The sequence below is a fragment of the Macaca thibetana genome, chromosome 8 (assembly GCF_024542745.1).
Source record: "Macaca thibetana thibetana isolate TM-01 chromosome 8, ASM2454274v1, whole genome shotgun sequence".
NCBI lineage: Eukaryota > Metazoa > Chordata > Mammalia > Primates > Cercopithecidae > Macaca > Macaca thibetana.
In genome coordinates this window covers 125,933,186-125,949,686 of record NC_065585.1, presented here as the reverse complement: position 1 = coordinate 125,949,686, position 16,501 = coordinate 125,933,186, and the positions used below count along the sequence as shown (strand labels likewise).

At 41.0% G+C, this 16,501-nt stretch overlaps 1 protein-coding gene across 7 annotated transcripts in view; it reads right to left on the bottom strand.

Annotated features, from left to right (window-relative positions):
* Nucleotides 1-16,501, bottom strand: part of MTUS1 (microtubule associated scaffold protein 1) — a 162,831-nt gene that overhangs the window by 108,857 nt on the left and 37,473 nt on the right. For all 7 annotated transcript variants that reach the window (XM_050801935.1, XM_050801933.1, XM_050801940.1 and 4 more), the window contains one exon: nucleotides 4,169-6,416. In XM_050801935.1, coding sequence (XP_050657892.1) covers nucleotides 4,169-6,262 — 2,094 coding nt within the window. In that variant the 5' untranslated portion in view covers nucleotides 6,263-6,416. The remainder of the gene's footprint in view (nucleotides 1-4,168; nucleotides 6,417-16,501) is intronic.

The window sequence follows — 16,501 nt, the reverse complement described above, 5'->3', positions numbered from 1 at the left end:
AAGGCTGAGGCAAGAGAATCACTTGAACCCGGGAGGCAGAGACTGCAGTGAGCCGAGACATCACACCACTGCACTCCAGCCTGGGCAACAGAGAATCTGTCTCAAAAAAAAAAAAAAAAAAAAAGAAAGAAAATATTTAAATCTGCCTGTGACCTGGAAACTGCCTCCACTTCCAGTTGTCTCTCCTTTCTAGACAGAACCAATGTATACCTTACATGTACTGATTGATGTCCCATGTCTCCCTAAAATGTGTAAAACCGAGCTGTACCTGGATCACCTTAGGCACGTCTTCTCAGGATCTCCTAAAGGCTGTGTCATGGGCCATTGGTCACTCATATTTGGCTCAGAATAAATCTCTTCAAATATATTACAGAGTTTGACGCTTTTTTTGACACAAAGAACAAATGAGCCCAACAGAGACTTAGTAAGCTGCCTGAGGTCACCTTGCTCAGTAAATGGTGGAGCTACAAATTGAAACTACTCCAAAATCCGTGCTTGTAAAGCAGCATATTCCCCACCATCACTTTTCTTTCTTTAATAAAGCACAAGTGTTAATTTCCAATAGAGATACATAAAGCCCAACGCTGATGGCCGAATTCATACATTAGGTGAATTCAACAATAACTTAGCAGGCCAGTCACCCATGAGAACAGCTGGAGGTCATGTTTTGGCACTGGAGAACAATACAGAATTGGCCAAGAAAAGCAAGCGACTGTACACAAACTAACAAAGATCTTCTGTCTCTGGCTAGGTTCAATGAAAGCTGGCTAAATTCATCCCCCAGAGAAAAATCTTCTTTTAAAAAGTAACCCAAAAGTTAATCTCCCAGAGAAAACCTTCTTTTAAAAAGTAATGCAAACTTCTCACCAATTTACAAAAGTGAATCTTTAGCACATCACTTATTTTGCCTTTCAGAGCCAACATTCCAAAAATTTTGAAACCCTACGGTGTATGGAGCAGAAAAGGCCAGGATTCAAGCGAGGGCTCTGCATGTGAAGTCCAATTTTACTACTTACCAGCTGTGTGAGTTTTAAGTGGCCTGGCTGAAGTATTAAAATGTCGACAACAATTGCCCTGTTGTTACTGGGAAGAGTAAATAACAATGTATGTAAAGCACCTGAACGTTACAGGACTATTAAACGACCTAATATACCTAAGGCACCTGAGCAAAGTGCCCGACCCAGAGCAAGGACTGAATAAACATCAATTCCTTTCCTTTTAGGTAAGTCTCCACTCTCTTTATCTCACACGCTATCAGGAATACATAACCTCTGTTGTGAGAAGCTACATCTAGCCCCTGTTTCAAATAAAAATCAAGTTCCTTCTTCCAAATAAAAACTTTTCTAACGATTCAGATAAACCCTGACCACCAAAGAGCTGTGAAGCTGCAGGCAGCCTCGGGATTCAGTAAATTCAAGGTCGAAGGTAGGCCAACAGAGCAACAGTAAAAATGAACATCCGGCTGGGTGTGGTGGCTCACGCCTGTAATCCCAGCACTTTGGGAGGCCAATGCAGGCGGATCACTTGAGGTCAGGAGTTTGAGACCAGCCTGGCCAACATGGTGAAACCCCATCTATAACAAAAATACAAAAAATTAGCCAGGCGTATGCGCCTGTAGTCCCAGCTACTCGGGAGACTGAGGTGAGAGAATTCCTCGAACCTGAGAGGCAGAGGTTGCAGTGAGCCGAGACTGTATCACCGCACTCCAGCCTGGGTGACAGAGCAAGACTCCATCTCAAAGAAAAAGAAAATTAACATCCCTCCAGGATGGTCTCCTCATCAATCCAGGGCAACAAGAGCCTCTGAGTGCTGCTGAAGTGACCAACAGACATTCACTTTTCAGGAAAACACTCAGCGAATCCATTCAGCTCTCTACAGTAAGTGCAAAGCCCAGTGGCCTATGAGGGTCTCCCAGATACTTTCCCGTCCTCCTTCCCAGAGTCATGGAAATGTGAAAGAGATAAACTAGCAAAATCAGAGAGCACGGTGCTTCAGACATGATCATGAAGAAAGAGCAGGCAGGGCGCGGTGACTCACGACTGTGGTCCCCGCACTTTGGGAGGCTGAGGCAGGCGGATCATGAAGTCAAGGGATCGAGACCAACCTGGACAACATGGTGAAACCTCGACTCTATTAAAAATACAAAAATTAGCTGAATGTGGTGGTGCACGCCTGTAGTCCCAGCTACTTCAGAGGCTGAGGCAGGAGAACTGCTTGAACCCAGGAGGCGGAGGTTGCAGTGAGCCAAGATTGTGCCACTGCACTCCAGCCTGGGGACAGAGTAAGAACAAGACTCCATCTTTAAGGGAAAAAAAAAAGAAAAAAAGAAAAAAGAGTAAGTCCTTTATGCCAGTTGTCAAGCAAAAGTGACAGCACTGCGAATATGGGACAACCTTTCAGGACTTACAAAGTATTTCATATCTAATTACGAATCCTAATTGCCAGATTCCTAAGGCGAAAAGTGCTGCTTCTCCAAGATGTACTAGGATCCATTTCAACCTGATGATTCTATCACCTTACTTCAATACCACATCGGGAGCCTGAAGAACAGGCTTTCAAGTTGCACAGGGGCAATATAACCCTAAGACTAAATACACAAATCAGGAAAACTTTTAGTTTCAAAATTACACAATTACACAACCAATTTAAACTCAAGACAAATGTCATTAAAAAAAAAAAAACTTTATGCGTTTTTGGTAGCTGGGGACTGACACACCAAAAAAAGTCTTCCATATATCAAGAGAATAAACATTGTGTTTCTACGTATATCTATAAATGCCAAACTAAGAAAGTTGATTAGAATTAAGAGCATGTTGTAATTTAATTTTGCAAAAAAATTAAAATTATAAATGAGTTTTCTAAGTATGACTTTAAGATAACTTAAAAACTAAACCTGAGTTTTGAAACTATGGATGAACTTATTAGTTTAGAAATCACTGTGGTATACCCTTCTTCCAAACAGAGAAGACTGGTTGTTAAAACCCAAACATGTCTAAATTGATGTTTTAGAGAATCAAGAATATCTTCAGTCTTTCCTAACCTTGTCTTCTAAAGGAACCTGACAATTCCCTCCTGTGTGGCCCCTATGCACCCTGAAGACACACACCTAAGTCAGCCCTTCCGCACTTGCTATTCCATGTGCTTCATTCCTCTTGCCATGAGCCCTCCGAGGGACAGGCTGGCTGTGTCACACCTGCCTTTCTCCCCTGGCACCTACCTCCCTTCCTGACCCAGAGGACAGGCACCCAAGGACAGCCTGTCTGGGGCTGAAAATACACCTAAGTCCCCACTGCCAAAAATAGGGCCGAGGACACACACCCAATGGCCAACAGTGGCCTGTCAAATGTTTTTAAAACTCAGAAAACCAATTTCTTCACACTATTCTCAAAAATACGTGCATGTTTAAAGGAAAATCGCCTTTACACTGCATGTGAATTCTTTATTCTTTACATAGCAGTCTCTAGGTGCTCCCCAAATATTTTAGACAGGTGCTATGGAAAACATACTAGTTTTTCACTATACATGAGTAAAAGATATTTTATTTTATGTACCAGGAATTAATACATTAAGAGTACAAGAGGTTTCACACATCCACTAGGGCCAATCCTTTCATCTTTGGGTCTCAAAAAATCACTTGTCCAAAATCATTCTTAGCTGGTCAGAGGAAAAATCAAGAACGCTCTTGCTCATACAAGAGGGCTCTACTTCCCGGAGCTGCCACCTCCACAAGAGTCCAGGAGTTATTTTTATGTTGACATGTTTACCAGCACTCCCAAGCCCTTTCTTAAATGTTGTCCGATACATTTTAAAGTTGACAACCCAATGTTTTCAGAAAAATAAAATATAACCTGATTGTATCAGGCATTTAAACTACTAATTACACTAAAATATTAAAGTAGCTTCATTTTTTCAGCACACTATTAAAAAGAACGGTGATACTTGATACAAAATACTGACATTGAGGATTTTTTTTCCCATATGCAGGTTTGTTATATTGAAACCTATTAACACCCTAATACATACTGACAAGACAATGAATTAACAACTAAATGTACATCTGCCCACCTAGTTCTGCAATATTATTGACTGACAGATAACTAATTGCTAACACATCTCGGTTTTCTTCACAGTTCTCTGAAGCTTGCAAAAAAATGTATATATTACTTACCAAAAACAGAGAACCATATTCAAAAGTCTCATTCATAATCTCTTGTTTCAGCTCTTGTTTTTCCATAGACGTCCCATTTTCTTTTTCACCCTTCTTTTCAGGGCTATTCCTATCAATGTGGGGAACGTATGTCATTTCCAAACATTCTGCACTTTCCATTTTAACAGGGAGTATGCCTTTGATCTTCTGAAATAACACAGAAACGGACCCGGTCTCGCATGCTGAGTTAGAAGAACTGGCTTTGTCAACATCCTCCTGATTCGATTTCACGGCAGATGTTGTTCTTGGAACCCTGTGTGAAGCATTTTTAGCATGAGTTGTAACATGCACAGCCTGGCCAGTAATGAGTTTATTAAACTGCTGCTTATGCGTCTTGTTAATTAGAATTTCTGCTTTTTTGTCTGCATTCAAGTCAGCTCTTGGTGTTCTGCTCAAGACTGTTGGCTGTCTTGAGGAAACCACTGATGAGGGTGATGAGGCACTGGTCAGCTGAGGTCTGGGTGTGACCTTAGATAAAGCAGCATCTCTGGACTGCAACACTGGTCTAGACATAACTTTTGCTTTGACATTCTTGAAGTTTGGTCTTGGGTAACTTATAATTTCAGTTTTTCTAACTTTGCAACCTATTGGGGTATTCGTTTTGGTTGCTGATTTTCCTAAACTAGGTTTACAAAGGTTCACAGGTGCCTCCTTCGAGTTTGGTATGTTTTTAAGCCCTCGATTACTCTTCTCCACTTTCTTAGATTTCTCTGTTGCTTCAATCGGTGAAACAGAAAAGGTTACTTTTGTGGGTTCTAGGACTGGTGTTGACATGCATATCGTGCTGTCTGTGCTAATGACCATATCATTTGCATCCCAGGTCAGTCCACATGACAAGCCCACCTTTTGTCCTGGTGGGCTACTTAGAATCAATTCTGAGGTACGATTTTGGGTTTCCAAATCCTTTCCTTTGGAGGCCATTTGTGTGTCTTCAGTCTGAGTGACTTTATGCTCTGGGTTCAGCACTTGGGCTTCGCTTTTATCAAAAGCTGGCACCATTAAAGGGCATTCATCATCAATAAGACAATGGGACACTGTCTCTCTCAGATTTTGGCCCATTTCCTTTTGCCTGTATGAGCTCTGTGAATGTGGTTCGCTATTGGATTCATCTTGGGATAAACAAAAGAACTCTTGTAAGGCAGAACCATTGGGGACTTCCATGCCATCAGAAACTGGTGTTAGAGCTTGTGTCTCTTTTTCTCCAACTAGTCCTTGCTGTGATCCATCTGTGTACTCACTGGTGACCTTTCCTGAAGAACGTGGACACCGATTTCCAATATCTGAAACAAAAACCTCACTTTGCATCACCACATCAGAAAACGCTGTGTAAGTCATGTCTTGGGCTTCTGATGGTGTGGCTTGAGGGTTTTCAAAGCTTTCTCTGTCGTAAGTAGTTTCTCTTGCATGCATCTTATCAGAATGGGAAGATGTCCAAGTGGAATAGGATAAAGAAGATGTATTTCCACTTCTCCTACCAGCTGGTGGCAGGCTTCCAGTGGTGTGGAAGGACTGAGTCTTTCCGATGGCATGACGTGATATAAAGGTGCAGTTAACTTTATCCACTGTCATATCAAATGTCTGGTTTAGTTCCAAGGAAGCAGAGTAGCCTGTACAGTTCAAATCGTCATTAGGCTTCCACACAAAAGGCAAACATGGCTCAACACTCTGGCCCTGAACTGCTTCTAGGGAATGACAACTGTGTTGCAGATATTTGGGCTTCTCGGTACCTACAAGTGCAGGAGACTGACAAATGGAATCTTTATGCATATCTAACACCTGCTTACTAAAGAAATCACTAGAAGACTTTTCAGGATCAAATACTTCAACACCCTGAAGGCTTAAAGAAATATTTTCACCAATAACCAAAGCAGGGTCAGTTTCATAATCAACCACCATGTCATCTGGGTTGGCAGAATTCCAATCCACACTGCTGGCTGAGGAGTTTTGTGTAGGTGGTGATTTTGGGTTGTATGCATGTGTATTTCCATCTTCATCACTGGTAAAGAAGGTTTGCGATTCATCTTCTATTTTACCATCTGAATTATCATCAGTCATCCTGAATAGTAACCTTAAACCTCTGCCATTTTATGTCTTCTTCAATTCCTTTTAAATGAGAGGGTGGGAAAAATGGTCTGTCTTCTAGGTTTTTCAGCACAGTTGAAAGTGTTTTAGTCTAAGTTGCTCTGAAGATTAAATGGTTTGTTGTTCCCTGGAAGAAATAAAATGTTTAACTCAAGTAACTATTAGAAAAATTAACAGGCCACCCCTTAGTTTCAATCACTAAGTGATTAGTTTCAACCACTTTATGTTCACATTTAGAACCCACAACTATTGATGTGGGTAACTGAGATATAATTATGCAATCTATCACCCCTTTTCAAGACACTTTTTATATGTGAGGGAATGGGGCAGACTGGAAGATGGGTCATTTCTCGTTAACCCTGTCCCTGACTTTATAACTGATATGCCTCTTAGGGACTTGTCATAGAGAGAAGGAGCTAAAACTGGCAATAGTTTTTCCTTCTTCTTGGCTGATAGACTGACAATTCACCCATATTTGCTTATGATGTCACTTCCCCTTCTTCTAAGGGCACCAGCTCTATTGGATCAGCACTCCACCCTTATGACTGCATTTAACCTTAATCACCTCCTTAAAGGCTCTGTCCCAAAATATGTCTGTTGTCCCAGGATGATTAGTAATCATGTCCCTTTCATTCTCAGAAGGGCCCCCTATTATTTCCACGCAGAGTGAATATTAGACCATGAAAGCCCAGCAAATGAGCTGAAGATCAATCAAGAACTCACGTTTCTCCTTTGTTTTTATTTTTATCTAAAACATATGCCATTTCCAAATTGAAGGAAAAAAAAAGCTGTCGATTCTTAAAGGCTAAAGTGGTACCCTGGTGGAAGTCCCTCGAAATGTGAGACAGTTACCATATGTTATGGACAAAACTGTTCCCCGCCCCTTCTCCAATTCATATGTGAAGCCCAACCCCCTCCTTATGTTAACCATGTTGGAGACAGAGCCTTTAAGGAGGTGATTAAGGTTAAATGCAGTCATAAGGGTGGAGTGCTGATCCAACAGAGCTGGTGCCCTTAGAAGAAAGGGAAGTGACACCAGAATGCTCTCCCACCTTTGATTCATCCCCTCTCTCTACAAAATTAGGGTACACTGAGAAGAGGAGGAGAGCTCTCACCAGAAACCAAACCCTGAAAAGAACCTTAATCTTGAAATTTCCAGCCTCCAGAACTGTGAGAAAATAAGTTTTTGTTGCTTAGGCCATCCAGTGTATGATAATTTGTTATGGTGGCCAAAGAAGACTTAAGTACCACATGACTCAGCAATTCTACTCCTAAGAATCTACTGAAGAAAATGAAAACATATCAACACGGGAACTTGCACACAAATAAGCATGATTCTTAATAGAAGCACTATTCAGGCCAGGCACAGTGGCTCAAGCCTGTAATCCCAGCACTTTGGGAGGCCAAGGCAGGCAGATTACCTGAGGTCAGGAGTTCGAAACCAGCCTCAACATGGAGAAACCCTGTCTCTACTAAAAACACAAAATTAGCCGGGCATGGTGGTGCATGCCTGTAATCCCAGCTACTCAGGAGGGTGAGGCAGGACAATTGCTTGAACCTGGGAGGCGGAGCACAGCTGTGGTGAGCCGATTTCGTGCCACTGCACTCCAGCCTAGAAGCACTATTGATAATACTCATAAAGTAGAAACCCACATGTCCATCAACTGAAGAGCAGAAAGCAAAATGTGTTGTTATGCATTCAACAAAATATTCTTCAGCAATAGAAAGGAATGCAATACTGACACATGGTACAATGTGGATATAATATTACACTTGAAAATGTTATATCAAATGAAAGAAGTCAGTCATAAAGGTCTACATACTATACAACACTATTTACATGAAACGTCCAGAACAGGCAAACCTAAAGTGGCTGCAAATTGGGATGATGTTTCTTTTGTGAGTATGTTCTAAAACTATATAATGATGATGGTTGTACAAGGCTATATACTGAAAACTACTGAATTGTACACTTAAAAATGAAACCTTTAAAAACACCCACGGAAGCATTCAAATCTAAAACTTTTTGCTTTTTTGAGATGGAGTCTCGCTCTGTCACCCAGGCTGGAGTGCAGTGGTACAATCTCGGCTCACTGAAACCTCCATCTCCTCGTTTCAGGCAATTCTCCTGCCCCAGCCTCCTAAGTAGCAGGAACTACAGGTGTACACCATCATGTGTGGCTGATTTTTGTATTTTTAGTAGAGACGGGGTTTCACCACGCTGGCCAGGCTGGTCTCGAACTCCTGACCTCAGCCTCCCAAAGCACCGGGATTACAGACGTGAGCCACCATGCCTGGCCACCTTTGGGAAATAACTTAAATTTTATTATGCTTTTGGTCAAACTGCAGTGCCTAAGAAAGGTCCAAATGTTCAAGCTAGGACTACAAACAGGTCATTCTGAATTCTACAATGAAGGCTGCGTGATTCATATACTGATGGAAAGTGTAAATTTGTTAACTCTTTTTACTATCGCGAACAGATACACACACACTTGAACTGATTTTCCAATCCTAGTATTCAACGTCAATCCGATGTCACAGTACTGTTGTAAAGAAAAAAAATATATCCATGAGGGAGCGAAAAAATGCCATTCCGTGTGTTAATTCGAATTGCTGAATGAAGAGTAGGTCTCATTTTTCTACCTTGCAACGTTTTCTCTGTATTCAAACTTCAGTGGCCTGAATAAAACCAGAATAGGAACTATGTTAAAACCGAAACGATCAGTTTTCTTTGCTAACAGGGCTCTGTGTGTTTCTGGCCAAGCATCCTGATACCAGCCTTTAATGGAATAAAGAAAGGCTGCAAAGTTGATTTCAACAGCATGTGCACACACACACATCCAAAAGGCGATTTTGAATCCAAAAATGAGGGCTGCATGATTTATATCCTAATGGAAAGTGTAAATTTGTGAACTCTTTTTACCATATAACTCCGTGGTGAAATCACTGAATGGTTTATTGGCAAGAGCCTCAATAAAAGCTTTTATGAAACATAAATTAACATTTTTAATCCTCCAGTATAAAATATATCCAAGCTAAATGTTTAAATCAAGAAATATATTTATTCATGTTTAGGCTTACATATATGGGATATATTTTCCAAAAGCACTTAAATATGCTACACCTTTCTGCTTCCCTAACAGCTAATACTCAGTTTTAACAGATTGTGGCATAAGCAAATATATGCAAAGTGCACTGCAAACATGCACTTAGCATAGATCGTGAGAACTGTCTTTGTAAATAATTATTAGCTTCAATTAACGTAATTTTTATTACCCAAGTTCCCTCTTCTGAAGTACATAAAAGATGATTTTTAAAGTTCATATAAATTGAATAAAGGGCTCATATGTCAAAGTTATTTTTTATTTATTTATTTTGAGACGGAGTCTGGCACTGTCGCCCGGGCTGGAGGGCAGTGGCGCGATCTTGACTCACTGAAACGTCCGCCTCCCGGGTTCAAGTGATTCTCCTGCCTCAGCCTCCCAAGTAGCTGGGATTACAGGCACCCGCCACGACGCCCAGCTAATTTTTTGTATTTTTAGTAGAGACGGGGTTTCACCGTGTTAGCCAGGATGGTCTCGAACTCCTGACCTCGTGATACGCCCACCTCAGCCTCCCAAAGTGCTAGGATTACAGGCGTGAGCCACCATGCTCGGACCCAAAGTTATTTTATAAATACATATATAAGAGGATAAATAACTGTATCACTAGTCCTATGTTTGTTTTTACCAGTTGTCTTTTTTTTTATTTTTCTTTCTTTTGAGACAAGGTCTCACTTTGTCACCCAAGCTGCAGTGCAGTGATATGACTACAGCTTACTGCAGCCTCAATCTCCTAGGCTCAAGTGATCTTCCCACCTCAGCCTTCCGAGTAGCTGTGACTACAGGTATGTGCCAGCATGCCCAGCTAATTTTTTAAAAAAACCTTTTGTAGAAAAGAGGTCCAGCTTTTCTCATTTATAAATAATACTAAACTGAAATCTTCACAATCTTTGACATCTGATCATTTGCCAAATTGCTATATTTAAAAAGGGGGCAGGATTCTCTATAATGTGCATGTTACTATGTATGTATATTTTATATATATATAAGTTATCTTTATATATTTATATATAAAAATATATAATATAAAATATATTATATATATTATATACTGAGTTTTACTTTTAAGACTCATATATTGTGGTCAGCATTGCCTTCGAGGCATTTTCCCATGTCATTATAGTATAAAAACATTGTTAATGGTTGTGAAACGCCACTAAAGGTTAAATGTTTTAGATTTACAAGCTAGTGGTTTACAAGAGTAATAGAAAAATAAAGAAGGCATTAACCATTCAACTTTCACATAACTTTTTAGTACACTTGGGTTTATGATTTTTTTTTAATTCACAGAAAGAGGTTGGGTGTGGTGGCTCATGCCTGTAATCTGAGCACTTTGGGAGGCCGAGGCAGGAGCAACATTTGAGCCCGGGAGTTGAAGACTAGCCTGGGCAACACAGCAGGACCTTACCTCTACGATTGTTTTTAACTAGTAGGGTGTGGTGGTGCACACCTGCAGTCCCAGCTGCTCAGAAGGCTGAGGAGAAAGGATCCCCTGGGCCCAGTAGTACCACCACACTTCAGGCTGGGTGACAGAGATCCTACTACTATTAAAACCAAACAAAATAAAACAAATTTCAAATTGGTGAGCAAAGAGACTAAAAAACCCAAAAGATGTGTTCATCGATACTTAAGGAGTGTTTTGATATAACATAAATGTACTGACATCTCTTCTACTTTGTAGACAAGAGTAAAAAATGAGTGGTACAGAGATTTGGATATCAAAAAGGCTCTGTACTTAAGCTCCTCAGTTCCAGGAAGCTGGAAGATCCACCTCACCATTCATGAAAAGAAAACAATGGCTTTAAGCCACCACCACCACCACACAGACAAAGCCACGGACAGAAAAGGGGTGACCAGCCTTAGCTCAGGAGTTTGTCAAGAGTTAAAAGTTGGCCATTTTGTTTACTGCCTATTTTACTTCTCCCCAACTTTAAGAATGGGTCCTAACCTTCCACCACTTGCTAGACACATACATTCTTAGACTTAATCTCACCTGACTCATAAGCAAAGTCTTCATTTTCCTGTAGTTGCTATTTGTAAAGCCTTCAAAGTTACCATCTTAGAAATATTTTTATTTCTAATAAAAATGTTAATTTTTAGATGCAGAAAGTTAAAAAATAAAAAGAGAGTGTGTGCTGGAGGAAAAAAAAACGAACGAACAAACTTGAAACATACCATCCTCACCCAAAGGGATAATTTGTCAAGTTCTCTTTTGGTAGCACTACCTACCAGAACAAAGGTGTAACACCAGAACAAAGGTGTAACACCAGAACAAAGGTGTAACACCAGAACAAAGGTATAACACTTATATAACACTCCAGAACAAAGCAGAATGATCAAGTTTCCTTTCTAAGAGAATCATTTGGGAAAATGAGATCTTTTTCAGACAACATTTTGGACCACAGAGAACAAATTCCCCACTTATTAAGATTTGGGAATGTAAAGAAGCAGGTCCTCTTAAACGGTTACCAAAATATGTATTTCCCTAAGGATTTATAAGGTTAAAAATTAGTAAACATGTGCTGAAAGATGGTCAAAGAACTACTAGTACAAGCTTTGAGGAAAAATTCTAATGCCTTCGGGGAAAAAAGTTTCTAAATCTACTTTCTGTATCTTAGAAGTGATTGTTTATTCCCCAAAGACAAAAAATTCCATTATTTCCTCATGTGAAGAGACACACCTGAAGAACTGAATCATTATATTAATTACAATTATTATCATATAATAGAATTCATTATCATTATCATATTAATGCTAAAAGAAATTTTAGAGATCCAATTCAAACTTCATTTTACAAATGAGGAAACCTCTGAGAAATAAACTGCATGACGTGGCCAAATCAGCTGTCAACAGCAGATGATACAACAGTTGTATGTCTTATTTCACCAACTGAACTAGAAACTCACTAAAGGCCTATAGAAGAGTAGATGTCTTCTATACCTTCCTATTACCCACAGTGTCTAGCTTGATAATTTGGACTTAATATAGTTAACCTTGTAACACCATATTATCATTATAAAGTCAAGAATGTTTCCAAAAGTAAAACATAAAAGCTGGCTTCATTACTTTATAACCACACAGAACTTAATTTTACTCCTTATTTATGTCAATATACGGCACGCCAGTCCTTTAAGACATCAACACAAATACAGTTATAATTTATACCTTCCTAAATCATAAAGTAATTATCAATCTTCTTAAAAGTTTTTAAGAACTCACAAGTCACAATAGTAGTTTACTTCTGTAGGCTTTAAAAGTCAAAATATTACCTGATCTTCAACCTCCCTTGAATGAAAAAGATGACATTGGCACATCTAAGCTATCATTTTATCTCATTAAAAATTAAGCAGTTGAGGCCAGGTGTAGTGGCTCAAGCCTGTAATACCAACACTTCGGGAGGCTGAGGTGGGCGGATCACTTGAGGCCAGGAGTTTGAGACCAGCCTGGCAAACATGGTGAAACCCCCGTCTCTACCAAAAATACAAAAATTAGCCAGGTGCGGTGGCAGGTGCCTGTAATCCCAGCTACTCAGGAGGCCGAGGCACAAGAATCGCTGGAACCCAGGAGTCGGAGGTTGCAGTGAGCCGAGATCACGCCACCGCACTCCAGCCGGGGTGACAGAGCGAGGCTTCCTCTCAAAAACAAAACATAACAAAAACAAAAATTAAGCAGCTGAACAAAATGCCATCAGCAGCATGTATTATAAAAAATATATTCATAAGTCTCCACCTCCTGTTAAAACCATTCAAGGTAGCTAATAGTTCTACTCTAAGCCTCAACTTACTACTATTTTTCATAATTCAAGCTTACATTCTTAAATTTGCTCTTGCAGACTACCTTTCATCAAACTCAATAACCACTTCAAGCACTGGGTTTAACGGAGCATGTCTACCACCTAGGAACCAAGTAGCCGAGTACCTGATGGTCACTTTCCTAAAAGCAAAATGATTTCCCATGAAGTTGTTTAAATAAACAGCAGGAAACTAGAGTTGATTTAATGCATTTCAAAATGGAAGACTATGAAGTAACACAAGTTATACCTTAAATGATTTAGAAAACAAGTATAAATTTGAAATTACATCCTTTTATTCTGAAACAGTATTTCTCTGACTTTAATGTGCCTACAAATCAACTGGGCCTTTGGCTGGTCAACTGACTGATTCAGAAGGCAAGGGTGGGGCCTGAGATTCTACATTTCTATCCTTCTCCCTGGTGATACCGATCCTTTTGGTCCATGGGCCACCTTGTATTACCAAAGATGTGGTAAAGAGCTTTGAGAAATACCTGTCCAGCTGACCAGATCAATAACAACAGTGGCTGTCAGGGCTGGCTGCTTTCACATCCAATGGTACCTTTTTTTTTTTTTTTTTTTTTTTTGAGATGAAGTCTTGCTCTGTTGCCCAGGCTGGAGTGCAATCGCGTGATTTGGCTCACTGCAACCTCCACCTCCCATGTTCAATTCTCTGCCTCAGCCTCCTGAGTAGCTGGGATTACAGGCGCCCACCACGACACCCAGCTAATTTTTTGTGTTTTTAGTAGAGGCAAGGTTTCACCATCTTGGCCAGGCTGGTCTTGAACTCCTGACCTTGCGATCCACATACCTCGGCCTTCCAAAGTGCTGGGATTACAGGCGTGAGCCACCGCGCCCGGCCGGTGCCAGTTCTTAAAGTAGATACAGACTTTCCCTACATTAGGACTCTTAATTTATGCTTTTGAATGCTCCTCTCAAGACAGCTCATATTTTGCATCTCTAAGATAACTGGGAATGTTGCTTCCATACCACTTCAGCTTATTCCTTCCCTGTGGAAGGAACTTAATTTGTGTAACACTCCTGACTTTTGATTCACTTCATCCAGGAGAAGTGAAGTGACTTAGTGGATTTTTGTAAATTTTATTAAGAATTATCTGCACAAACTCAGAATGGCCCAACCTCTTTTTTTTCTCTTGGGAATGAGCTGCCCACCAGGGCCAGGACGAGGGTGCAGTGAGGGAGATACTCGCTGGAGGCACTGAATTTAAGACAACACGATTAACAGTACCCTACCCAGCCATCCTGGAGCCCGAGGCAAAGGGAAACACTAGTGACTGCGGCTGGCTGGTTACCTAACTCATCTCCTCTTCTTTCTAGCACACAGATAATATGTTTCTATGTGTTTTGCAGGTAATGCTGTGTATTCCAGCCAGCAGAATGTGAGTGGACATCATATGTACCACCTCTGAGCCTGGACCATAGAACTCACACATAATCCTTCACGCTCTTTCCTATGTGACTACACAGATGAACAAAGCAAGCCAAGTGTGGAAACATGTTCAAGATGGAACCACAAGATGGAACAAGCCTGGATCCCTGAATCCCTCCTTGGAGGATTAGTGACCACAAATCATAAATACCCATCTAGATCTCAGCGAGCAAGAAATAAATTACTGTATATGAAGCTGACTGTTTTAAAGGGTTTTTTGAGGGGGAAAGAAGCATGATGATAGACACATTCTTAAATACTATAACTACTTTGAAAGAAGCGAACAATAGTTAACAACTATGTCATTTTAGTCATCTTTTGTTTCGTCAAAACAAAGATGTTACAGGGCTGCGCTCACTTAATACGAAAACACCATATGATCTACAAATCCTTGGGGATACAGAGAATCAGGGTAGCTGATGACATCTGACCTATCTTCTTACTCACTGATACTGTTCAGAAATCCAAGCTAATAGGTTCTAAAACAGCCAGGGAAAAGGGTAATTTCTATGCACTTGCATTTTTATGACAGAAAACTGTAAAAAAAAAAAAAAAAAAAAGGCAGTAATTTCTCTGTACCTGCAGTTTTATGAAAGAAAACCCATTAGGGGGCCGGCCACGGTGGCTCACGCCTGTAATCCCAGCACTTTGGGAGGCCGAAACAGGTGGATCACGAGGTCAGGAGATGGGGACCATCCTGGCTAACACGGTGAAACCCCGTCTCTACTAAAAAATACAAAAAAATTAGCCGTGCGTGGTGGCGGGCGCCTGTAGTCCCAGCTACTCGGGAGGCTGAGGCAGGAGAATGGCGTGAACCCGGGAGGCGGAGCTTGCAGTGAGCTGAGATCCGGCCACTGCACTCCAGCCTGGGCCACAGAGCCAGACTCCGTCTCAAAAAAAAAAAAAGAAAACCTATTAAACAACATTTTATAATAACGCATCCCCTACACACTGAACAATTTCCCTGTTCCTGTTTCATCTTTAAATATTCCCCAGGTCTGCTCCTTTTAAGATGTCTTCCCACGTTAATCTAGTCCCAGGGCTGGCAAGCCATTTCTGAAAAATGCCAATATAAAATACCTTAGGCTTTATGGGACGTGCAGTCTGTGCTGCATTTATTCAAATGTGCTGTTGTAGAACCAAAGACGCTACAGATGATATGGAAATGAACAAGCGCAACTGCATCCCAGGAAAATGATTTACAAAAAACAGGCAGAGGGCCACATTTGGCCATGGACCGTAGCTTCCTGATCCCTGAACTAGTCTATGCCCTAATCCAGAGGTCTCCAACCTTTCTGGCACCAGGGACTGGTTTCATGGGAGACCATTTTTCTGCGGATCAGGGGCGGGGGATGATTCAAGCATATTACGTTTACTGTACACTTTATTTCTATCATTATTACATTGTAATATAGAATCAAATAATTATACAATTCATCAGAATGTAGAATCAGTGGGAGCCCTGAGTTTGTTTTCCTGTAAGTAGACAGTCCTATCTGGGGGTGACGGGAGACAGTGACAGATCATTAAGCATTAGATTCTCATAAGTAGCTCGCAACCTAGACACCTTGCGTGCACAGTTCACAGTACGGTTTGCACTCCCAGAAGAATCTGATGCTGCTGCTAATGTGACAGGAGGTGGAGCTCAGGCGGTAACGCAAGCGACGGGGAGTGGCTATGAACACAGATGAAGCTCTGCCCTGTCGCCTGCTGCCTACCTCCTGCTGTGCAGCCCAGTTCCTAACAGGCTGTGGCCCAGGAATTGGGGAAGCCAGCCATAAAGAAGGAAAACCAGCTGTCATTGGCCGGGCGGAGTGGCTCACGGCTGTAATCCCAGCACTTCTGGAAACTGAGGCAGGCAGATCACCTGA